Source organism: Vidua chalybeata, chromosome 7 (genome assembly GCF_026979565.1).
Source record: "Vidua chalybeata isolate OUT-0048 chromosome 7, bVidCha1 merged haplotype, whole genome shotgun sequence".
Lineage (NCBI taxonomy): Eukaryota > Metazoa > Chordata > Aves > Passeriformes > Viduidae > Vidua > Vidua chalybeata.
In genome coordinates, this window is record NC_071536.1 from 3,755,235 (window position 1) to 3,779,679 (window position 24,445).

At 43.5% G+C, this 24,445-nt stretch overlaps 2 protein-coding genes across 6 annotated transcripts in view; both read right to left on the bottom strand.

Moving 5' to 3' along the window:
• The window catches only part of VWC2L (von Willebrand factor C domain containing 2 like), a 46,801-nt gene extending 38,691 nt beyond the window's left edge, over positions 1 to 8,110 (bottom strand). For 3 of the 4 annotated variants that reach the window (XR_008431787.1, XM_053947320.1, XM_053947322.1), the window contains exons 1-2: positions 7,586 to 8,110; positions 5,034 to 5,500 (exon numbers count right to left, since the gene is read on the bottom strand). Coding sequence is in view for 3 of the 4 variants with exons in the window: in XM_053947320.1 (XP_053803295.1) it covers positions 5,034 to 5,444 (411 nt within the window). In the remaining variant the exon portion in view is untranslated. Of the gene's footprint in view, positions 1 to 5,033; positions 5,501 to 7,373; positions 7,503 to 7,585 lie in introns of all 4 variants that reach the window. The other variant, XM_053947321.1, reaches the window with a different exon arrangement.
• Positions 8,111 to 8,822: 712 nt separating this feature from the next.
• Positions 8,823 to 24,445, bottom strand: part of SPAG16 (sperm associated antigen 16) — a 358,597-nt gene continuing 342,974 nt past the window's right edge. For both annotated transcript variants that reach the window (XM_053947319.1, XM_053947318.1), the window contains exon 16: positions 8,823 to 9,158. In XM_053947319.1, the coding sequence (XP_053803294.1) occupies positions 8,977 to 9,158 (182 nt within the window). In that variant the 3' untranslated portion in view covers positions 8,823 to 8,976. The remainder of the gene's footprint in view (positions 9,159 to 24,445) is intronic.

Consider the following 24,445-nt stretch of genomic DNA (forward strand, 5'->3'; position numbering starts at 1 on the left):
TGAGAGCTGCTGGGGTAGCAGCTGCATACCTGCTTGCATGTGCCTTTTGATGAGAGGCCTTGCTTTGTTCAGTTAAATTCAGGTAATTACATTAATAAAACATTTTAAAGAGCATTAACAAAGGAGAAGGAGGTGCCACTATTCTGAAGTAAAGGTTTCCATAATGAGCTGAGAATCAGTGTGTGATAATGCTATGCTTACACAGTCCCTCATATATTTCGGGTTCTGATTACACCCTGAAGAACCCAGCTAGAGCTGTGTCCCTACTGTGCAAAGCACTGTTCAGGAAGACATAAAATCAGCAAGATACAAAAACCTTCACTGAAGGATTACAGGTGATTTACAAAGCAATGAACTTAAGATGTAGTGGCAGGGAACAGGGGAAAGAAAAATGAAGTAGAACTTTAGCAATGAAATCCTGTCTCTTTTCAAGTCAGCAAAAACTTTGCCCTGGAAGGAAAAATTTCACCTTTCCTGCTTTTTTTTTTTTTTTTTCTGTTTTTCCTCCAGTGTGGAAGAAAAGGGCAAGAGCAAGGTTTATTTTCCCACCTCTCCACACTTATGCTGATGCAAGGGACAAATACTTGGGCATCACCTAGGGACTTTTTCAGTGAGGATAGGTTTGGGAGGAACAAAGGTGGAAGGGGAGAGAACAAGGAAGTGGAGAAGTCATTGGGAAGGGCAGGCAAATAAAGGCAGCAGCAAAGGATAAGCACTGGCAGAGCCAATGGCTAGAAGAAATTGCAGCTCTGTGCTTGGCAGAAAGGAAGACAGCCACTGAAAAGCATCCAAAAAAATGTCCAGAGTATTTTCCAAGCTCAAGTTCACAATTGCAGGCTGAAGCTGCCCTTCTCACTTGAACATCATCAGGACGGCCAAAACCTCTGGTGTTCCCACCCAAAGGACAGCTCACCCAACGTTCTGCCAGGCTAACACAGATATTTTAATGTCTGTGCTTAGGAAATTTCTGCCACTGCCTTGGAGGAGGATGGCACCATGCTCACTCTCCTGCAGGGACAGGGAGCAGTCCCTGCCTGTCAGTCCAAAATGGAGAGAATATTTCAAGATGTCAGCTTGACAATCTCTTGTGAACTGACCATTTATCTCCCAGCAATGGCATTTTGCTACATATCCAGAGGTCTGCAGGAGGTTATTCTGGATGTGCCTCTGCTGGGTGAGAAACCCAGGAAGTTGAGAGCTGATAATGGACTTTCCAAAATGACAACCCAATCCTCTTCCAGTGGCTCCTCACTGTGGCTACAAATGCACTGTAACCACGCCATAATTCCATTTCTCAAAGGTGTGTGCTTTTCTGCCAGTAAGTTATGCAAGAGAGCAAGAAGTAATCAGCACTTAGGGACACTTGCCTCAGTGACATTTGCAGGAGTTCTCCATCAGCTGCCAATGAACATCCGTCACGCTGGCAGAACACTGTCTCCTTAACTTTACATCAGCTGCTGGCTGGGGACATTCATTTAAAACACAGCCATGTGTACTTACAATAACCAAGACCAATCTCCATTTGCTTGTTTTCTGTCTCTGAGAAGAAAGGGGAGGATTAAAAGCCTCCCTGGAAGATCTCCTCTCCTACAAGCGAGTGCAGAGCACTTGGGATTCAGACCTTAACCTCCAGGACTTAAACCAAAGCAAGCATGATGTGTGAGAGAAAAAGCAGCTGCCAAGTGACCCCGAGAGTCCCTGCCAGATCCCTCTGGAGAAAACAGCCTGAGACTTCCAGCTTCCTTCACACCTTCCCTGCAGCCACCACAGCTGCCTTCACCCCTGCTCAGTGGGGACTTGAGAGGCCACATTCTAGTCCAACAAAGAGAAAAGCAGAAGAAAGATGGGAAAGAGAGTGATGGATCCCAGTAAAACCTACCAGGTCTGCCCTCTCTCCTGCTCCACAGGTATCAGAATCCTGACCACCAGGCATCAATCTGTATTTTAATCTGCACATTTGAATCAGATCATAGCTAACATTAGAGAGACTGTGCTGGCCTTTTCTGCAGGGGTTTCCAGGTGGAGCCCCAGCCTCAGCCAAAGCTGGGGGTAAATCCCACTGAAATCATGGAATGAGGCAGGCTCTGTACAGGCAGCTGGGGTCCCAAACCCACCAACATCTCCCAGGACCCATAAGAGATGAAGATGCTATGAAGATGCTGCCTGGGGTTACTAAGCCATCTGTCAGACACAAAATTTTACAAAAGGATACAAGAAAAAACTCTCAGTGGGTTTGGATTTATAATTGAACTTCAGTTCAGCATTTCATTTGTACATGTTTATGATTGAGGGGCACAAGCATAAATATTTGGACAACTGTCTAAGCTACATGGCTTGTTGGCATGCTTGTATTTTGTGCTTATGACTGTTATGACTCAAAAAAATCAGATGTACAAGATCTGTTCACTAGAAGAAAGCTAAATATTCAAGAAATGGGCCTTTGTAACTACGCTTTTACTCTGACAGCATCACAGTTACTGCCAGTGGTAAGAAAAAAAGATTGAATTACATTTACATTTCTCACCCCAAACCTGAGAAAAAAAAAAAAAATCTAGAAACAATATAGGATAATTCACCCAACTGGAAACCTCTCATAGGTATTGATACCCTAGGAAAAAATATTCTGAGAGAAAAAAATTAAACCAAATTTGTGAAAGATCAGGCAGCTGAAATTTCTACAAGATGAGTCAGTCCTGGCACACACACACAGACACACACTTGCAAAAGATTTTTAAATAGAGGCTAATTTCAGCTGAAACTCAGCAGTGACAAGCACTTCTATAGATGACGATTTGGAATCTACATACCAGCAAAAGTAAATCAAGTGGGTGAAAGGGTTCTGAGACCACATAAAACAGTGCCTCTGTTTCCACTGAAAGCAGCCTGGGTTTGAGTCAGAACAGCCTCTCGTCTTTGACTTCAGTGTGTGTGCAATGGATGTGAGAAAGTTTGCAGACCTTATAAATTCAACAGGATGAGGGAAGAGCAGAGCTCAGAGCCTGTAAAACCTATGAGCTGCTCAAGATTTCATCTGCAGAGATAGCAGGTATAATCTTTATTCTGCTGAAATAAACAACAAAATGCTTGGATGCCTCATAAAGTCAAGACTTCAGAGCAGCAGCTTCCTGAATCTTGAAGTTCTGCCTCTCCTATAGAATTTATAGTCATAGTTCACAGGTGCTTCTTTTTTCCCCACAAAACAGTGATCTTCCATTGTCTGACTCTCCTACAGTACTTTGAGGAAAAAAGCAATCCACTGTTTATTCTAGGTAAACACAGAGATTTCCAAAACATTGGTTTCTGCTCTATCCCACATCATATTGAGCTTTCAGCAAAACACAGATCCAGGTCAAAAGTTTGACTGTCAGCTAAATTAAGTGTGAAGGATCTCACATTAGTTCTGGACAGAAGGTTACTGTGTGTCAGAGTGGCGTGACACTGTCTACTTTGTGCTTCTCAGAGTGTACTGGAACTTTGCTTTCCACACAGCACCCCAAGTATTTGAATACAGCAAGCAGGGAACCAGATGGCTCCTAACTCTCTCCAGCAGCTTTTCTCTCCTGTATTCTGTTTTCCTACAGTTTAAGCTGTTATCAGGATAATTTCTTTCAAGAAAAGAGATCATCTCTTTTCCACTTAAATCACATGCAAAAGATACTTTAATGACAAGATCTATCTCTCCCACTGAAATCTCTTCAAAGAGTCCTTACAAATTTCTGCTTCCTAAAAATGAGACCTTATACCTCTCACATGAAAACTTGATCACCTAGGTGGGATATCTCACCACCTGACAACACAGCTGCCAAAATACAACCACTGAAGTGTGATCATGGGATGAACTTGGGCCAGGCCTTCTCAGGGCAAGAAGAAACTGTTATCTGAGCAGTTCACAAGATCAGCATCTTCATATCCCTCAGCAAAGCAGAGCAGGTTGATCAGGGTGGCCCTCAAGGAGATGCTCCTCTTACATTTGTATTACCTTGTGCTTGAGACATTAAACTGTCTTGGGCAGACTCAGTGACTGCAGTTTCAGATGGACAGAAAAAGATAAACATACACCACACATGATAGAAGAAAAGAACTACTAACTGCTACCTTCCCTGAAAATGAAAATTTCTGTGAAAAAGGGAACTGCCATCTATGTTACTGAGAACTGGTGAAGTACTCAGACCTATATGAAATTATTTTCCTTGCAGGGAAGACAATGAACTGGCCAAGTGTATAATAAGATCTGGCACTCAGCCATGAAGAGTTCTGGGCTGTTGTTAATTATGGAGGTTCAACTCTTAAAGCCACGTGACCTGGAAGAACAAACTTGTAACCTGCAGCTTTTACAGCCCCTGTTCTTCATTGTGAAATGCTGTTTTCCATAGCAGAATTGAAAGCTTGTGATCAAACTCATTAGAATGAGAATTGTAGGTTGTGTAGTGGTTTTGGAAAACACTGACTTGTATTTAGGACATATTTCAGGATTTCTTTATGACATTCCTTACAATAACTCAACCATTACAATGAAACCCCACGCTTCTCATTGCTTGAGATGCTCATCTGCCTAGGATTTCACCTTCTCCATTCTAGACAGCCTTATCACAGTTGAAATGAAAAAATTAAATAAACTTTGCCATCTACTTATTTGCATGCACATACAGTTATGAGTAACAACTCTCAGCACCACGCCATCAATTTTTTGCTATCCAAATTGCAAAAGGGGTCCTTAAAAAGCACTCAGTACTGGTTTACACACCCTTGGTAGTCCAGCATGACTATGAGCATGCTATGAGCAAAGGAGGCAGATGCAGAGGGCTGGCAATTCCCACAGGGTCTTTTGACTGACCACTGGCCCTCAGGAAGTGCACATAAGGGGGAGGTGACAGCTTTCACATGAGCCAGACCTGTATCACAGCTAAAAATGACTTCAACTTCAGCATTCATCCATGGCAGTAAGCAAATACTGAGTGCCTTTGAGAGCTCCCAACAAAAAATACCATTCCTAAAGCATACTAATATGAAATACTGAAGAAAGGGCTCCATACCTTAAATTCCTCCAAGATTTTGTAACTTTTCCCATGATATTCACAAAAGTTTTTCACTTCTTTGCATTCTGGACAGCATCCATTGTGTTCCACTTTTGTGCACTTTGGGTGGATTTTAGGGCATTCTGGTTGATCACAAACAGGTCCATCCTCAGTACAGACACAAGGACAGTTGGAATGTCCTGGGAAAAAACGTTCTCCCAGTTTGTACACAAAGCCACTGTCATCCACACAGCCCTTCCCCCGGTAATCATCAAAGATCAGATTGTCATTACTGGAGGTCTGGTCCCCTTCATCAGCGGGGTAATCTTCATGATTGATGGCAGCTGGAGTGACCAAACCAGGGAGCACAAAGAGAAGTATCCAGGCTTCATGGGTGTGAAGAGCCATCCCCTTCCTCGGCTTCTCCATGGGACCTCAAAGCCAGATACAAACAGTTGCTTCCATAGGGAGACCAGTGTTGTGGTCTGAAAACAAACAGTTTTGAGTGAGAAAAAACTCAAAATTGAAGGAATATTGACTCATAAAAGTCATTCTTTCAACCAGTACCAAAGAATAAATCAAAGTTTTTAACTACCACTGTTTCATTTGATTTTTTTAAACCTCTTCTTAATTATTGGCAAATAGAACAAAGCATGTGAAATACCTACATTAGACACACATGCCTGGAAGCATATGAACATAAAATATCCCTGAAGGAATGGTGGTTCATAGAATAATCAAATTTTTACTTTCCTCATTTTTGCAGTTGAGTTTTTGGATGCACCAGAAATTAAACCAGCTGCCTGAAATGGCATGGTGATGGGCAGCTTGGAGGGTTTTGAAGCCAAGTTTAAGACTGGTTTAAACCTCCTGTGGTGGCCACTGTCCCTTGGTGCTACGTATGGAGCACAGCCCACTTCATTAAACTGAGATGGGAAACCTGAGCTGAAAATGAGTTAAACATTATCTGTTGTCAGATCTGTGTCTGATCTGAAAGATGGTGCTGGGTTAAACTTGAGCTGCGAGAGGTGGAATAGTACAGAATCTTATTTACAGCGTTTCTGAAGAGGGACTTCCTGGGCTACCAAAACAGCCCAGCCCACAGCAGGTATGTTTAACCCTGTCAGAGATCAAGATGCAATTCACCTTCTCCATTATTCAGCATTTCAGTAATTCCCAGCAAAAAACGCGGAGTGCAGGGCGTTAAATGCCTGCATAATGCATGGAGCCGCTGAAATGTGTCGGCCCGATTAAGCTGGAGCCTTTCTAAAACTTCGGGAGCGATGCAGCACGGCCCGAGCTCCGGTGAGCTGTGCTGAAGTGGTGGAGTGAGGACGGAGCCCGGCAGGGAGAGGGGCTTTAAGTGACCCCCGGGAGAGTCGGCGCCGGGAGAGAAGGCTCCGTGCCGGTGTCTTGGGAACACTTCTGGCTGCCCACAGTGCCACATCACTGCCACCAACCTGCCCACGCACCAGCCCGCAGCCAGTGCAACCCAGGCAGCAAACTGGTTTCTGACCCCTCTTAAAAAAACTGGGCAAAGTATTACAGGAAACTTTTAAATGAGATGAAATATCAGCATTACATGGACTGCAGAACTACGGAGGTAGATGCTGGCACAAACCAAAACAAGAAGGACTGTTGGGGTGTGTGTGTCATCATCCCTTCTTTTCCTCCATTCCCAGAGCATGCACACACAGGCACACAGAATCTACACAAACATGCATTAACCTACACACACGGGCAAACACGTACTCCTTCCCACCCCTCGGGGGGACATTGTTATATATTGGCATTTTTGGTGGACTGCAGATGTTCAGCAATTAATTCTCCCTTAATTGAAGCAAAAAAAGGAGCAGTAGGAGGAGAAAGCTTTAATCCCAGAGAAGCAGCTAAAGGATCCTGTTGACCAAGCAGTTTTTCCAAAGCCACAACAGAGGGAGACACCGGATATTACACAGGATTTATCAAATTCGAAAAGATATCTTCTTAATTGAAGTACTAGCTGTGTTTCCATCACAAGGACTATTGTTACTCCTATTAGCAATATCCACTGTAAGATGCTGTTTGGAAATCCAGCGATTCATGCAGATACGGCTGCTTTACATATCTACAGAGCAGAGAATCTGCCCACCTAATGCTACAGGTAGGTTGCAACACTGCAGATTTGTGGGCATTTGGGGTGGGGGGGAAGCAGCAAACAGAGTCATTCATATCTGAGGAAATGTGAAACACTTGTGAGAATCTGCTGGAGTTTTATGAGGAAGCTCTCAAAACAAATGCATGTGTATACATATATGTATATAAAAGTTCTCCCCAGATATTTTACTACAGCAGCTGAGATGTCCCACAGCAACTCACAGGCACTCGGCTCGATCCTGGAAATCAGACAGACTGCAGACGTCTTGCACGGACACATTTCAACAAGTAAACAAATGCTGCTTGGCTCAGAATTAGTTTACAGCTTGAACTTTCTCATCATTTCTCATCCTGAGAGAGGCCAGGATCGTAGGTAAGTCTCTGAAACGTTTCCATCCGCCTTCCCTCACCCCAAGTAAATAATTCACACCTACCTGATCAGGCTGGATGTGAAAGCTGAGAGGGGTCACAGGCCAACATGGACTGAAAGGTTAGAAAGAGATTAGTGAAAGCAGTTCATCCTAATCACGTTTTCGGTGTTGACTCACGGACAATCCCTTTTCCTCCACCTCCCATCGCAAAACGGGAGCGCGGCAGCCCAGCAACCACACCATGAGAACTGAGCTTTAACCCGGAGCCGACGATTCAGAGGGAGCAGGATTCAGGCGGTCCGGAGGCTGCGATGCCGCGGAGAAACCCCGGTGCCAGCAGCAGAGTCATCGCGGCGAACTTGGGCTGCATCTCCTCAGGTCTCGGGGCGGGCGGGGGAGAGAAAACAACCCATCCCTGTCCCCTCCCTGTGCCCGGCGGATCTCCTGCGGCTCCAGCTTCGCCTCGGCGGGGGAAGGGGGGGAGCGATCGCGGGTTAGGCGGGAGGCAGGCGGGGGAGGGCGGGCGCAGGAGCCCCGCGCCCGGCGGGCGGGCAGCCCCCGCGCCCCTCCGGGGACTCCCCGGCCCGGGCGCCGGCCATGCCCGCGCCGCGCAGCTCCGCGCTCCCTGCCTGCCCCTATTAGGATTAATTTTGTTTTTAGGGGGGTGGTAGTAAAAAAAAAAAAAAAAAAAAAAAAAAAGGAAAAAGAAGAGAGACGAGCCGGGGGGTAAAACCCAAAAAATAATGCAGGGGCGGGGCGCCCCCGCCCCGGCCGCTGCTCCGCCTGCCGCCAGCTGGGGCGACGGCTCTCCTCAGAGCTGCCGGTCCCCCTCAGGTCCACCGGCTGGAGCTCCCCTCAGCCTGGTTCCCCTCAGATGCACCGGCTGGAGCTCCCCTCAGCCCGGTTCCCCTCAGAGGCACCGGCTGGAGCTCCCCTCAGCCCGGTTCCCCTCAGAGGCACCGGCTGGAGCTCCCCTCAGCCCGGCTCCCCTCGGATCCGCGCGCTGGAGGTTCTCTCAGCCCCTCCGCGCTCTCCAGCTCCGGCTCATCGCCGCTGCCCCGGCCGTGTCCGGGAAAACATCCCCCATGGCCGCATTGTGGAAACTTCGCCTCATCTTCCCACAGGCGGCTGCGCCGGGGAAGGGGCGCCCCGGCTCCTGTGGCTCGTGCTGCGCTACATCAAAAATCAATCTCCTTGCAATTCGGCTGCGCCGGCATTAGGCGTCATTGTAAAGCTGTTTCTCCAGACACCACCTAAAGAGAGATTCTTGGTGTTGGGGAAAACACGGTGACAGCAGAAAGAGGGAGAAATAGAGGGGTTTATTTGGATAGATGCTAACTAATGCTCCATTTGGGCGAACATTCCCCGAATAGTGCAAACACGAGCTATGAAGCAATAAGCCCGCAGTGCTGTTGTCAGCCCGCTCTTGTGGAAGGCGATGAGGGCCACCTGTGTCACTGTGCCCAGGTCCAGAGGCAAACCCTGCCATCGGCGCCCGCGGACAGCAGGGAATCCTGGCCGTGGAAGCGCACGCAGCGCACCTCGACCCCGGGGCCGCGCAGGACGGAGAGCTGGCCCACGGCCAGGGACAGCACCTTCACGGAGCCCTCGCTGCTGGCCAGAGCCACCAGGTCACCTGAAACACACGCAAAGGCATCACTGAGGTTGGCAAAGGCTACACAAGAGGGCGGCGCGGGAGGTTTTGAGATGCTGGCTTTAAAGAGACTCACGTGTACTCCTGTTTTGTGAGATAGATTAACAGAAAATTGGACGGATCAATAACAATGAGATTGGATTTTGGAGTGATTAGGCCAGTCTGGAGACCTCATGTTCTCCTCACAAGGAGCCTGGCTACTTTGACAGAATCACAGAATCTGCTGAGTTGGAAGGGAGCCACAAGGATCATGGAGTCCAACTCCTGGCCCTGCACAGGACACCACAAGGGTCACACCATGTGCCCAAGAGCATTGTCCAAACCTTTTTTGAACTCTATCAGGTTTAGTGATGTGCTCATTCTCTGGGAGCCTGTGCCAGTGCCCAAACACTCTCTGGAGGAAGAACCTTTCCCTAATATCCAACCTAAACCTCTGCTGACACAACTTCAGGCCATTCCATTGGGTTCTGTCACTGGTCCCCACAGAGCAGAGATCAGTGTCTGCCCCTCCACTCCCCCTCCCCCTGATGAGTCTCCCCTCAGTTTCCTCCAGCTGAACAGACCAAGTGCCCTCAGTCACTCCTCACACAGCTTCCCATCAAGGCCCTTTGCCATCTTTGTTGCCCTTTGGATGCTCTCTGATAGCTTAATAATTTTTTTTAATGTTACAGTGACCAAAACTGCATGCAATACTCAAGTGCTTCCCCAGTGCACACCAGAGCAGGACAATCACTTATATTTGGATACAATTATTCAGGGACAGATTCTGAAACACAGACTGAGCACCAGAGGAGTAGATGCTCTCCTAATACCTGGAGGTATTGATATCAGAGCATGCTTTTGACACTGCTTTTCTTGTACTGCTTAAGACGTGAGGATATGAGTTTTCAGCTGGATTTCCAGAAGGTCAGGCATCTAACTGTACTGAGTGCTTGCTCCCTTATATCCTTTTGGAAAAAAACCCAATATTTAAATCCTTAGTATAGAACAGGGTTTTAACAGTAGAAAAAATAAAACAGAACCTAAAAAAGGTTCTTAGGAGTTCTCAGTTTCCATGTGCTTTTTTGCAAATGAAATGGACTCAGTTTTCAACACTTTTAAGGAAGCAGAATGTGTTTATAAGTTTATCATCTTCCTGCTTAAATAAAAACACAGGTAATAGCTGGTAAGTGATATGTTTGAAGTGCCTCTTACCCAGTCTCCAGATAAAGACTCTCCTTTAGAAATTAACTATAATAATAATGAGTTTCACGTACCAAAAAAAAAAAAAAAAGAAAAAAAAAAAAAAAAAAAAAAAAAAGAAAATCTATTCCTTCATTTCAAAGCTGATGTGGCCCTAACAACAATGGGATCACTGTACTGTCAGTCGTGATCTTGGTCAAACACCTTTTTCTATTTAGAGCAAGTTCAATACACCTTCTGAGTGATTATAGCTCTTCTTATGTATTGAGATTTTCTCTCTGAAAGCAAAGACATTGCCAGCAGAAGAATAATTGAAATTGACACTGACCAAGTCAATCTGGCACCAAGGTCATAATTTTTGGGAAGATTATGGAAAACAGGAGATATTTTTCTATTTTTAGTAACTCAGGTTATTCACCAAATAGCCAATGGGAACATACTGCCCAACAGACATGAGCATGGAGGAGTTTATCCCAGTTTTAACACTTTAGGGCCCTGGGTGTGCCTATGTGATGTACAGTTTATCCAGGGAATATATTGTCCCTCTGTTCAAACTAGGTCATAACAATGATGCTGTCTGTTCTGCTCATGAAGATCTGATGGCTTCATTTCACCATTTATCAAAAGAAACACGTAGCCTAAAAAGCTTAAAAATGCACTGAGAATATTTAACCACAACTTACGCTTAGTGTGGTCATGGATATTTGTGCAAGAAAAGGAACTAGCGAGTGGAGCTAACCATGATAAATATGCCCTATTTGCAAACCTTTATAACTACTCAGCTTCTTCATCTAGAACAAAGCCTGACACAGCAAAGATCTGTAGAATGGATTAGAGTGTCCAAAGCAGCAGATGTGAATATTTATTATAAACTCTCCTCCAGCAAGTCTTTGCTGACAGAAGCATTGCATATGGATTGCACTTGCAGTGAGACTCTCCAGGCGATCGCTGGATGACTTCTCCAGGAGCCAAACAAATGCCATTTTGCCTGCAGCCCTGACACCACAACAGCTGGGCAGGGGTTAATGTCACTTCCAGCTTCTCAAAACCACTAATGAACCCAGCTGCTACAGAGAGGGACAGGCAGGAGAAAAGGTCTGGACAGCTGCAGTCCACTTCCAGAAATAAGGGCAGGACAGAATGACAACTGAGACAAAGCTTCAGCTCATTCACTTCTTGGGTTGAGCAGGGCAGGGACAGGCCCCAACCCTGCATTTTTCTGCATGCTTTGCTAGGTAATCACATGCCTGAAGCAAAACCGTAGCACTCATCCTGTCAGTCCATGCCAGTATTCTGACAGTCCTGGGAAATGACAAAGCTGAGAGGAAAATAGAGAGGGTCAGTAAAAACCAGGCAGCTAGGAGGTGCAGTAGTACCCTGCACTGCCTCCATCGCTAGCACTCACTGGGGAAAGGATGGAGGTGCACTTGGCAGCCCTGGTGAAGAATGATTAATTTCACAGGAACTTCTCCCTGAGTTAGGATGTGTTGCTATTGCTGACCATGATACAGCCTGGCTCAGTAGCAGCAGGATGCACAGGCAGATGCATGCGAGGGGGAATGCACAAAATGACATCTCATTTCCGTCACCCTTTATGTCAACACTGATCTATGGGCTCATAACAATTTGCTCATTATAATGTAAATTTACTCCCTCCTTCCTTCCGAAAGGAGATGTTTCATTCTGGGAAGAGGGAACAAATTGTGTTTTATTGCTCTTCCAAAATTTTTTTCCAATTAGGAAAGCAAACAAAAACTACTACATAATTGTGATGCAAAGCTGTATTTTAATGAAGGATACTTACTTGTCACTTACAAAGGCACTTTGATATAACACTGGAGGAAAGTAAAAGTCTGAAGAGAGGTTGTTCTTCATACCTTTGACCCAACTGTCAGGTGGGGCTGGTCTATGCAAACTCACTGAACTGAGCAGTTAGGCTGATTTGCATTGAAATGAATAGATTCTGCTTAGAAGATGCAAAGTCTCCAGGACTCTGACCTCTAGATCTCACAGCCTCTAGATCTCCAGCTCACAAGGCTTCCAGAACCTGCTCTGGATCTGTTGGTGCACTTGACAACATGGGGAGACAAAGCGAAGCTTTGCTCTGGCTGGCCCCATGCCAATCCTGAGCTCAGCCTTCTTCCTCAACCTGGCAAACAAGGAGTGATGACAAAGCACATTGCCACCACAAAGAGACCCTACAGTAGCAGCCTCTGTACTAATCACAGCTGAATTGCTGTTGCACATTGCTAAACACAAGTACTAATTTTTCTGATGTACCCCTGTTATGTCCTTAGAATAACATAAGCTCTGACCATCTGGACACTTGCTTCAAGAAGGATGCAGTGAGTTGGAAAAGGTAAAGAAAGGTAGCAAAGCCAATTAAAGGTACAAACAACTTCTGTGCAAGGAATCCTTACAAGGGGATGACAGCTTAGCCAAGAAAAAACTCTGTGCATTAAAATGTACTTGGCTGATGGTGCTTACTCCATGTGCAAACCTCAGGCTTCAGTCCTTCCTTGGGGATCCACAGAGAAATGTGGAGCCAAGCCAGACCCCAGATTGCCCTCCAGGCGATGGTGAAACACAGGGTTTCCATGAAAATGCTCATCTGAATCCCATCTCACCTGGGAGCTGTGGGGTAGCCAGAATCTGGAACCTCTGGACAATCACCTTTCTGCTTGGACCAGACTGAATTTACTCTGGGGAATCACTGCACTTTCAGCTCCCTCTTTTGCTCAGCACTGGAGTTAAGTACTGCTGTAGGTTTCCAGTCCCAGTGTCCTACAGAGAAAAGCTCTGTTCTTGTCTCCAGACTGGCAATGCTCTTTGTTTTAGGCATTGATTAATTACAATGCAGTGCTGTTGTTTGGGCTGGAAAAATACATTTGTACTTAAAACAATAAAAATCATCCATGCCCTTCTAGAAGAACTATTCCTGCTACTAAAACTGTATATCTACATTGTTTTGAGACCAGAGCTGAACCCTAAAATTATTTAGTACCTCAGAGACAGTAATATTTTAGTAATTTTTTTTTTCTTTACTTTTAGGATACATATCCCACTCTGGAAAAGGGGTTAGTTAAAACTAATTATGTTGTATGCAAATCTGTTCTTGTACATTTTCCAAATGTACATAAAGTTATGGGTTTGATAAAGACTGTAGCCATAAAGTGCCAAAAGCAGGAATCTGGCAAAAATCCCACCAGATTTACTGGAGTGTCCATACTGACCTAAACACGTGAACTTAAAAGCAAAGTTACTGCATTCAGTGAGGCTCAGTTGTGTTAGATATAAGAAAGCAACCTGCTTTTTCTCATCTGCAAGGAACTTTGCATACCTATGGAAAGGAATCCTAAGGAACCAAAGCCCCTCCTGTGAAATCAGTATGAAATCCATCTCCTAATTTGAACTGGTGGATAAATTTAAAATAGTGCAGGCGGGTTGAAGCAATCTAATTTGTTACTGCATTTCTTCAGAAGACAGAACTAGACAAGATTAATTTGCTGGGTTGATGGTTCCAAATTACTTGGGGTAAAAGGAACAAAACCTGTACTTGTCAAAAGACAGTTTGACAATTTATATTTCATAAGAGCCTAACAGAAATCACAGCTATGATTACTGTCTTCCTGGTACAATGAATTTTGAGTGAAACCTTGCCAGGACCACACTACACACTGCTTTACATGTCCAAACAGCTGCAAACTGTGACAGTTCTGGGGCAAACCATCACCACTCCTCACCGGTGAGCCTTTTTATATGCCCATTAAAACATTTAACTTTTCTTTGGGCAAATTAATTTACTAATTCTGTAACATCCCATTATCAAATACTCTGAAAAGTTCTGTTTTAGCCTGCCAGTACTTCATGTTTCTGGAGCAGTCTAGCAGCTTCAGTGCTAATAAAACAGTGTTGTAACAAAAATCACAAACTCCACAGCTCCCCAGGCACATCAGGCTGAGACATTCTTCCTGATAACTGGCACTGTTTGCTCACTCCCAGTAACATCTTACATAGACTCAGCAGCTCAGGCAAAGTCTTCTGCTCAAAAATGGGGCAGAACAAGGACAGTGACAGATCAAAACCTCTCCTCTTTGCTCCAGCAGCTCCTTCTCTCAGAGACAACGGAATAGTCGAGGAGCAGGAACTGGGCAGTTGTTTCTAGTAAAAGCACAGCAGTTACTTTGGACTTCCTTGCAAATAATTCTGATGTGATAACTTCCCCAATTTAAAAATTACTTGCACTGCCTAACTGTAAGCAAAGCATCCATCTTCAAAGACAAACCCAGCTATTTCTAGGTTTAAATTAAAAAGAAAAAAATCTTGTGTGGATTGAAGAAATTCTGTTTATCATAACTGCATACAGAAGCCTGAGACCACTCCTGATGGCAGAGATGAAATAACATATCAAAGAAAGAAAGCAAGAAAAGCTTTGATCAATAGGGAAATGGTTTTTATACACATCAGAACCAATTTAAAGAATTCTCCAGGATCAATTTAGATAGACAGAAATGCTTCTCAGCATTTATTACCTGTGGAGGGAATATTGATCCCATCCATTGATTTCTCCTGTGCATGTAGAGCAGTATCTGGTTTTGTTGTGTGGGTTTTTTCCCAAAGAAAGATGACCCAAAGTGGAAGGTATCAAGAAACTACTTATATTTTAAGGACTTGCATTAATGGTTCAACCAATGTTATTACACAGAACTTTTAAAACTTTGTTCAAGAATAGTCAGAATGTAATTTAGCTTAATTTTGGCACATGATTGTTAGTCAATGGAATATATTTTAAGATAAGTGGGTTTTTTTGAACCTTACCTACCAAAGGCTACCACTTCCTTACATTACACATTGCATCAAACATTTTCTTTGCTGTTCCCTTTTTAAAAGGAATGTCTCTTCATGGTATTGTTACAAATTGTACAGCCCTAATGGATTATATTCCCTCTGAATTTAGGTCTTTTGTCATTATTGGAGCTGCAACCATTTGCATCTTCATCAGGATCCCTCAGCCTGGAGTCTCCTAGGAATTGGGCACCTCTCAAGTGAGGCGTGAAAGGTAGAAATATCCAGTCCCTCCCTTTAGTAATCTGGCTAACAGTGAATGTGCTTGCCTACATAAAAGTAAATGGAATATTTACAAGGGCTGCAAACTATGATTGCAGTGGCTGTAGATAAAATTCTTCATTACTGTCACACTAAAGCAGAATGTTATTTACCAGGCAACTGATATCAACATATGATAGATGGTGGACAATATTTTTTTGTTCTATAAACAGCTTTCAACAAATATAATAACTATTTCTTGTACACCATGTTTTGCTTAGGAATGCACTTTTTAGACATTATTATAAGTCCTCCAGTCTCAAATGTGAGTAAAACCTCCTAAATATTCTTGTGGAAATAATGATGACCCCCTTCCTCCCTTTGTCTTCACATTCTGTTTAGCTCTTTCATGGCCAGGGCATAGAAGAATAATCTTGAGCAGTTTGTAATTCACTTGCAGCAATTTGCTAAATATTCTCAGTAATGAAGAGCAAAAGGAAAGCTGGGAAAGAGAGAAGACGTCCAAGAATCTGCTGATACAGGTGTTTAATACACTGGTACCAAAATAAAATCCTTTTGTCATTCTCTCCAGAGACTTTTTTTCTTTCTCCTTTCTCACAAGTGTTTAAATAGACATAGATTTGGCAAAGCATAATAGGGAAAGATAGCTCAGAGTGCACTTAAGCTTGTGACTCACCATATACATGTGAAGTCATTCAACTCAGTGCAATCACGTTCTCAAATGAGGCAGGGTCAGGACACCACAAACAGAGCCATTACTGCAACCAGGACTTACAGCACAAGGTCTTGGAGTGAGCAAACTCACTTGTTTGGCTTTCAAGCAGGACAGCAGTCTGGCCTCCTAAACAGAAGGGCAGCTTTTTAGGCTGAGTACGGCCACATGGTGCAGGTGAGCTAGACCCAAGTATCATAAAAAGGTAATAACAGGAAAGTCAATGTAGAGAAGTTTCTCAGTCAAATTATTCAGTAGAAATTTACAAAGGTGGAAAGTGATTCCCCTGGAACACAGAAAAACCCTATATTATCCAAGCAGTGTGTTAGCAGAAATTCAATTCACATCTTTAAAAATCTGCATGTAGAGATTTGGCCTGGCTGATAAATGAGTGTGGAGTGGGATGATGTGGCCTGATGCATTTCCCTCCAAAGAGTGAAGGTGTGGAGTAATGTTTGGCTGATGGAAAAAGGGGACTTCTCTTAACTTCTTACTCTGTGGAACTGTGACCTAGATGAAGGAGCATTATTCCTGGAGCTTAAACAGATCTCAGAACTTGACAAGTCTTTTTCAAGCAAGAAATCACCAGAAAGTTACTCAGAGCAAAGAAAGCATTTATCTGATAGAAGAAAATCCTTTCTATAAAAGAACTTAAAGCCTTTTTATAAGGATTTCCAGACCATTACTGTAAAGCTCCCTTTCAGCTGGACTTGAGCTTGTTTATATTACATTTTAGTTGGCCTTTTTGGTAGCATTTTTGATTTTGTAAGTAGCTTCAAAACAAAGCAAAAAGTATTAAAGCAGAAACTTTTGAAGCAGAGTCTTCAAGATGCCAAAACCTTTCTGGATGTGTTAATGAGGCATGTTGAATATATTAAAAATTATATCTTGAGAATAAAAGGAAAATACCTTCTTGTCTAGGACTGTTTTTTTAAAATGAAAATATCTGTCAGAGCAGAATATTTTTATGCATATAATAGAAAGGCACTTGTCTAGCTTTCAGTGTTCCCTAGAATACCTGTATGTGGGCAGATGTGTAGGTCTATCTTTCCAAGGGAATCTACCTTGAGGAAAAAACGATGAGGAAGGACCAAGCCATCCTGGCAAAAATCCTTGGATCACTACCAAGTGCAGGACCTCAGGCTCACCAAGCTGTTCTGAAATCAAAAATCCCAAAAGGCAGCATTTGGTTTTTAAGTCACCACTAAAGGGGAGGTGTTGAGTGACGCTGCATCCACGGGGAGCTGCAGTAAAAGGTTGGCTGAGAAACTCCTGAGGTGACATCAGTACTAGTGCTGCTGCAGTTGTGCTTGTGCTGCTCAGGACAACAACATGACAAAAATGTCACATTTTAAGAGAGCGACAGAGGAAGAGACGAAAGATCAGTACCATCTGATGCTCTTCAAAAAGGAATAAATCACCATGAAATTATCTGCAGGAGTTGCCAAGCTGAACCTCTGCTTGCAAAGAAACTTTTTCTGTGATGGCAAATGCTCCAGAGCATGGTTATGGTTCACATTCAGATCTTGTTCTGAAGAACAAGCTCTTCTCTTTTGTTAAACTTACCTATTGGAAGCAGCATGCCAAATACTGTACTGCAAGTAACACTATCTCCAGAACACATTAGCTGCTTTCTTGGTGTTTCAAGAGTTGCACTTATATTAACTAAAAACTTTCATTAAGAAAAATAATACTTACTGATGGGCTATAAGTCACAGCAAAATTTCTGTTATTGAAAATTATTCTAGTTTCTGCTACAAGTGAGGTCCCTGAATATAGATTTGGATGCACAAAACCATGCTTTCCTCTAAACTTATTACTTGGCTGCAGCTGTATGCATTTTAGGCATTGGTATATCTCACTTTTAAGAACTCAGTGAAGTTGAGTGGTGTATAAAGGGATGAAAAATTCCAGGTGTGTAGAACATAGCTCTGAATAATGGAAACACCAATTTGAAAGCATTCAGAGAATAGAAGATAACCTTTGTATTAAGGCTCTGCTCCTTCTCCTTTCCCTACTTTGAGATGCCTGCAGTCTTTCAGTTAAAGCCTCCCTGATCCTCCTTCCCTTCTCAAGCGATAAGATGGATATGCTTGTGTTACAGAAGATGAGACTGGGATATGAACACTGATTTATTTTTCCCTTGGACAGCATATGCATCATCCTTTCCATTAACTCTAAGCAAATGACCAGATGTGTAATCGCTTCCTGACACAGAGTGGGATTCATCTCATCTGACCTTGCCATCCCACAGTGGGTTCAGTTCATGCAGACTCCTTCTGCACCTACCAGGGAGGAAAACTCCCTTTCCCAGGAGCTCCTCTGCCTCTCAGGGACAGCAGGTGGCTGTGTCTGTGTGATGAATACAGAAGGGCCTCCACAGCTCCTCCTCATACAGCTCAGGCAGGGTGACACTAAATCCCATACAGGAGTTCCAAACAGGCACCTCAAAGACATTTTAAAAGAGAATTCCCTAACTTGCACTGTTGGCAGTGCAGAGCATCTACAAATGTACCTAGGCACCTGTATCCATCCAGGGCTTTAAATACCATCGAAAGCCAGACTTCCATAGGCAATGACCTCTATTAAACCCAGGTCTTAATCATTTGCTGCAACTCCCATGTTGTGGCAACAATCCATAATTTCAGTAGCATTTGATAGCAAAGCAGATCATGTGCATCGTCAACATTTCGCAACCCTATTAACTCTGAGATAATGGACTTGTCTCTGCTATATTTCTAAGCTTATTGGACTGGGCTGTAATTAGCACTTCCTTTTTTTTATACAAATCTCTTGACCCCCAGAGCCAGTTCTTACACCACAGCTAATAACTGCTGCAGGTGATCAAAGCCTGAGATGGAGGTGGGACACAGACCTAGAAGCCAAACTTCAGTTTACTTCCAGAGTTTAAGCAAGAATCATGAAAACTGCTTCAGAGAAAAAGCACTTTTAAGGGAAGGTAATATTTAATTCACTTTGCCTCAAAATGTTCTGCTTAAGTGTTTTACCTCTGAATATGCTCCTTAAAGAGAGGTTCAGTGTCTTTATGAGTGCAGACCAGAGCAGCTCTGGCTAAACATAGTGGATTCGTTTTTTTTTGCACTCATCGGTCTTTCCCAGCAAACAAACAGGAAACACTTCTGTTTTGTCCTTAAAGCTAGCTTCTTGTTATCATTATTATTTCAAGCTTAGAGGATGATCTAATGTATGCGGATTCTGGTTTCTGTCAAGCCAAGTCCTTTGTTACACGACACTTCCGGGACATGGAGGCTCATGTGGGGAGGGTTAAAGCCCTGCTGAGGTGGCTGGGAAAGCCAGGCTTGGCTTGTGCCTCCAGCTTAGCCTAAGGTTCTCCTCCTGACTGTGCAGTGTCCCATCTGTTGTAGCTGTCTGGGCATCTTCTCTGGCGACTGGAAAGAGATGAGTGGCATAAAATGTGCTGTGCACATCCACACTCTCCGTTCACTCCACGGCAACCTTGACCAAATGATCTCATTTTTAGGTGGTCAAATAGGTGGGGCTCAATGCTACCCTTAATCTCAAATTTCAGCTCTCCCAACTCAAGTTGGGTTTTTCTTGTCTGTTTGTAAAACTTGCAGGAGAAAAAAAAATTGGAGATTTTAGATCTTAATCAGTGCAGCCTTCAGATGTTGCCTACACTATCACGATGATATACAAGTGAAGCAGCGTTGCAGAGTGGCTTTTATCTTTCTTCCACATTACAACTAAATAGTATTTCACCATGGCAGTAGAACTAGACAGACAGACACACAGGAAGACTCTGAAAACAAAACAAAAAGTAGAAAACTGGGCTTAATAATATCTTCTCCAAGTACAAGCTCCAAGAGACTCCCTTTAACTTAAGCATGTTATTGTCAACAGAGGCATCTTTGTTCAGCTGTTCCCTTAAAAACATTCCTATTACTGTCATTCCTGGTGTTGTCATATTCACTGCCTTGACAGCACAAACACTGTGCTGTAAAATCTGTCAGAGAGGCCAGCTGATTTCCAATATCTTCTGACACTTGCAGGTCTTTAATATCAGGCTGTCAGAACACCTGAGAGAGAGGCGGGTGCTTCCCTGTTCAGGGCTGTTACTGTGACTACCACCACACACACTTTAATCATTAGCCTTACACTGCTGTGAAATCCTGACTTTTATGCCCTTGGAGTCCCATGCCAGACAACGCTGCTGGCATAAATCTATCGTAGAGGTTAGCTGGCTCACTAACCCATGGAGTTCTATACCTAAAACGAAGCCTTTATGTCTTTATGTTTTACAAAGCTTATATAGTGTTTTCTTAAACTTTCTTCTGTGACTTTTTTTTTTTTTTTTAGAGGGGAGCTGTAGTAGGTGTAAAAATTACTCAGTGACAGGCGTAGGTGAAAGTCATCTGCTTAAAATAAATCCCTCTGTGCCAGGACCCTTTTGTCTTTGGGTGTACTCATGAAGCAGATGAGCTTGGTGGGCAGTGAGTTTTCTGTAATGCAAAACTCCTTAGATTCAATATTAAAATGAAACTGAGAGAAGCAGAACAAATCAGACCAGAACAGTCCCTGATCTTTAACTGTTTATGGCACTACCTTTACAGGGATGAGAGCATCTGTAATCCTGCTCCTGCTCGGCTGTTGTCCTCCAAGTGACAGTGAACTAAGTGTTCCTGGGCAAATAATTATCCTGGGATACTTGGATACAGAGAAAAATAAATGAAGAGCTGTTAAAAAGATTTTATAGCCTCCCAGATCAGGGTGCTGCTGAGATGTAGCTGTCTGTGCTGCTACCAACAGCCCAGCGGATCTCACGGTGCGACACGGCACCACAGAAGCCACACGGGCACTGGGTTTAGGAAATCCCATTCCAAGAACAAAGAGTGTGGTAAGCAAAGCATGTACTTCCAGGTAGCATGAGTCAGGTAAGCCACCACGAATGATGGATGAATGTTGTGTAGCTTTAAGTGACTGTATTGATGCTCCAAGAGTTTCTGCTCACAGAGAGGAGAACAAAAATTTAGGTCTTTAGTGCTTTAATTGCTAAAGAACATGCGCTGCAGGAACTTAATAACTTATTTTTTCACGAATCCACGAACACCCACAAGAGCATTACTGGAGAATCAACAGAGTTGTGGCTGAGGCAGAGGTAGGATAAGTTTGGAGATCAGTTCCAAAAAGTGCCTTGCTGCCTGACAGCACTATTCATTTAATTTCCCCGGGCCTCAGCTCTCCATCTACAACAGAAACCTGAATCACCACTTTGTTCAGCACATCTCTTTAGGCTGACCGGGGTGGGAACCCCTACAGCTTGTCCACTGGAGCCTCTGGGCATTCTTGAAAAAAACCATAAATAATCACAGAATGGGTTGGGTTGGAAGGGACTTCAGAAGTGGTGTAAGGCAACAGCAGATCTCCTGGCTCTGTGTGCACACAAGGCATTGAGTGAACCTTGGGGGATAACACACAGTATCACCTCCTTGGGTTGCCAAATGCCCTTCACCTGTCCTCGGGGCATGGCCAAAGCTGGGCAGGGAGCGTGGGCTGGCTGCTCCTGCCTGGTGAGGATGCTGCTGTGGGGGTAACAAACGCCCGTGTGATGTGTGTCATTGCGGCATTTATGGCACTAATGCTGAACCGCTGGACAGCATCCAGTGAAAACCTGCGGTGAGGTAATGGGACGCAGCTAGAGAGTGCTGAAAAGGAATCCCCAGCTAACGTAGCTCTGATGGTTTTGAGTCTACACAGAACATCTTGTAATTCTACAGCTAAGTGATAGTTAAACAAACAACAAAGGTAATTGTAGGGTACTTCAGTCACTTTGCAGATTTATGGTGCTTTGAAGGCAGCTCCTTGTGGTGCTCCCTGCCAAGGTTTTCAGCAGGGTTAACGCTTTTGACTCCTATGCTTTAAGTGTCTGAAGGATATGAATTGTGTTTCACTCGCTGTCCTGGACTGACTGGGACATTGCTACTTTTATTTACAGTCAAAAAATATTTTTAATTCTTTATGGATTATTCATCCCTTGCCTGAGAAGCCAGCATAGGTCAAGTCTGAATGAGTTCGTCTCAGACCCTGCAGACTGGCTGCTCTTTCAAGCCTAAGTCCATGACGTGCAACGGTTTCCAAAACTAAAATATCCTGCTAGACACAAGTAGTTTCTGATACATTAGATTAAGATATAAAATCTAACTGTGAACTCCTTGAACTGTGTTCCTGTTCCTTGAACTTGCCATTTGCAGTCCTACTGATTGCTTGGAGATGTTAGTTGCTCTTTCCTGTGCTCACAGAGCCAGTTACACACAAAAATTGTGGTGGTAGGGCTTTGTAAGTCCAATCCATCCCCTTCCTAGGACTGCATAAGCATGGGTGGTTTAAATGATTTTCATTTAAATCCAGGTTACCAAAGCAACCCTGTCAGATAGAGGCATTCACCTTTCTCATCTGCTGGATGACTCTGGCTAATATTTAGGCTGTCATGGTCTCCAAAAGAAGAAAGACTGCAATTCTCCTCTACCACCGTATTATCTTTTCTCATTACTTTTGTATTTTGGCAAACCTGCAATGATAGGAGGTAATTCTAGCTTGTAAGATCTGAGAAGAATTGAATGCAAATCCCAATGCATCCAATATCTAAATATGTAATCTTCTGCAACCTCCCTGTCTCCTCCTGATTTACCCAAAAAGCTGGTGAATACTTTGCTGTTTTCCCTTTCTTTTGAAACATAGGCTTTGCACTAATAGCTCTTTTCCTTTTCCAGCAATAATTTTCCTTCCTCTTGTACTGAAGCTCAGCATGTACCTGCAGATGTTCTCAGTCTAGCCTGGTTCTTCTATGTCCTCTTCTACACCCGTCCAGTTCTTTACTCCACACTCCCTATTCTTCACTTTCTCACCTGTGCCTCAGGAGGTCCCTGGCCATCCATCCATCTGGATAACACATCCTTTCCCCATTTCCAGCTCCACACCAAACCTGCTCTTCTCCTGACACATTTCCAACTTGAAGCACTGGTTTGAACTTTTTTTTTTTTTCTGTGATTTACATATTCTTTTGACAATTTCCAAATAAAATCTCTGTAATTTAGCTTTTTAACCAGCATATCAACACAGCCAGGCTCCTGTAATTCTTGGATTACTAAATCATCTACATGACTATCCTGATGAGACAAAAAATGATCGTACAGAAAATCACTTAGAAATTCCATCCTCCACAAAATTTTAAATGCCTTCTGTATTATTCTTAATTAGTAAGTTGCTTAATAATACTGTCCTGACATAGTCCTGTGAGGAATTATAGGAATTAACCTGAGCTGTTACTATGCACAATTTTCCTTGTCAGAACACAAGTCTTACTCTCAGTGCCACGTGTTTTGGGCCAGCACAGACCAAGGCCCTGGCCAAGAAAAGCTTTGGCCTCATGGTGGGACAGAGTTATCAGCCACGTCTCACCAAAGAATCTTCAGCCTTTGTCTTTCTTCTTCATTTATACACAAAGAATTCAAACAATGATGTTAGGGCAGAATCCCAGATCTCATTTTGTGTATAGGGAAAGCTGTGGGTTACATTGTATTCCTCCACATTGGGAGAGCTTTTGCTTTATGTATGACCTTGTACTCCTGTGATTCTATCCCCACGGATAGAAATCTCTTTCATCTGTACACTCAGGTGAATGGATGATTCCCTAATATTGTTAATGTTTGCTATTAACTTTTAATAACCTTCATAATTCAATTAATTTGAAATTTCCATTAGACAATTGTGTCTGTTCTATCTTTCCACTGGAAGTGAGTCCAGATCTTTGAGTTAAAGCTGCAAATGCATGCAGCTTCAATAAATGACATTTGTTTTAAAATGGGGCTCCTGTCTGGTCCTAGAGTTTCTCAAAAGCTGGAAATGCTCGACTGAATTTCTGATTGCAGCAACTACTGAAGGGAAAAACCAGGCTCCACTTTCATATCCAACCTCTCTCTGATTCTCATTATCCATCTATCTGTCTCTCTGTCCATGTATATGTATCTCCACAGGTTTGATTCAGACTCAGTCCCTGATTTCTTTATGTAATACATTTGCCAGGGAGTTGGTCTGATTTCACAATAGCTTTTCCAACATAACCAAAGCAACCATGCCATGCTGCATAAATGGAATTTCAGCAAGTACTTCTGAACAGAACCTCTTCACCAAATTGTTTTTCTGTAATTGAAAAATATCTTTCAAATGGAACCACTTAGCATAGCTCTGAACTCCATCCAGGATGGTCATAAACTGCTGCTCACTGGCTAAGGCCCAAGATTTTAACATCAGAAACAAATGCAGTAGCAGA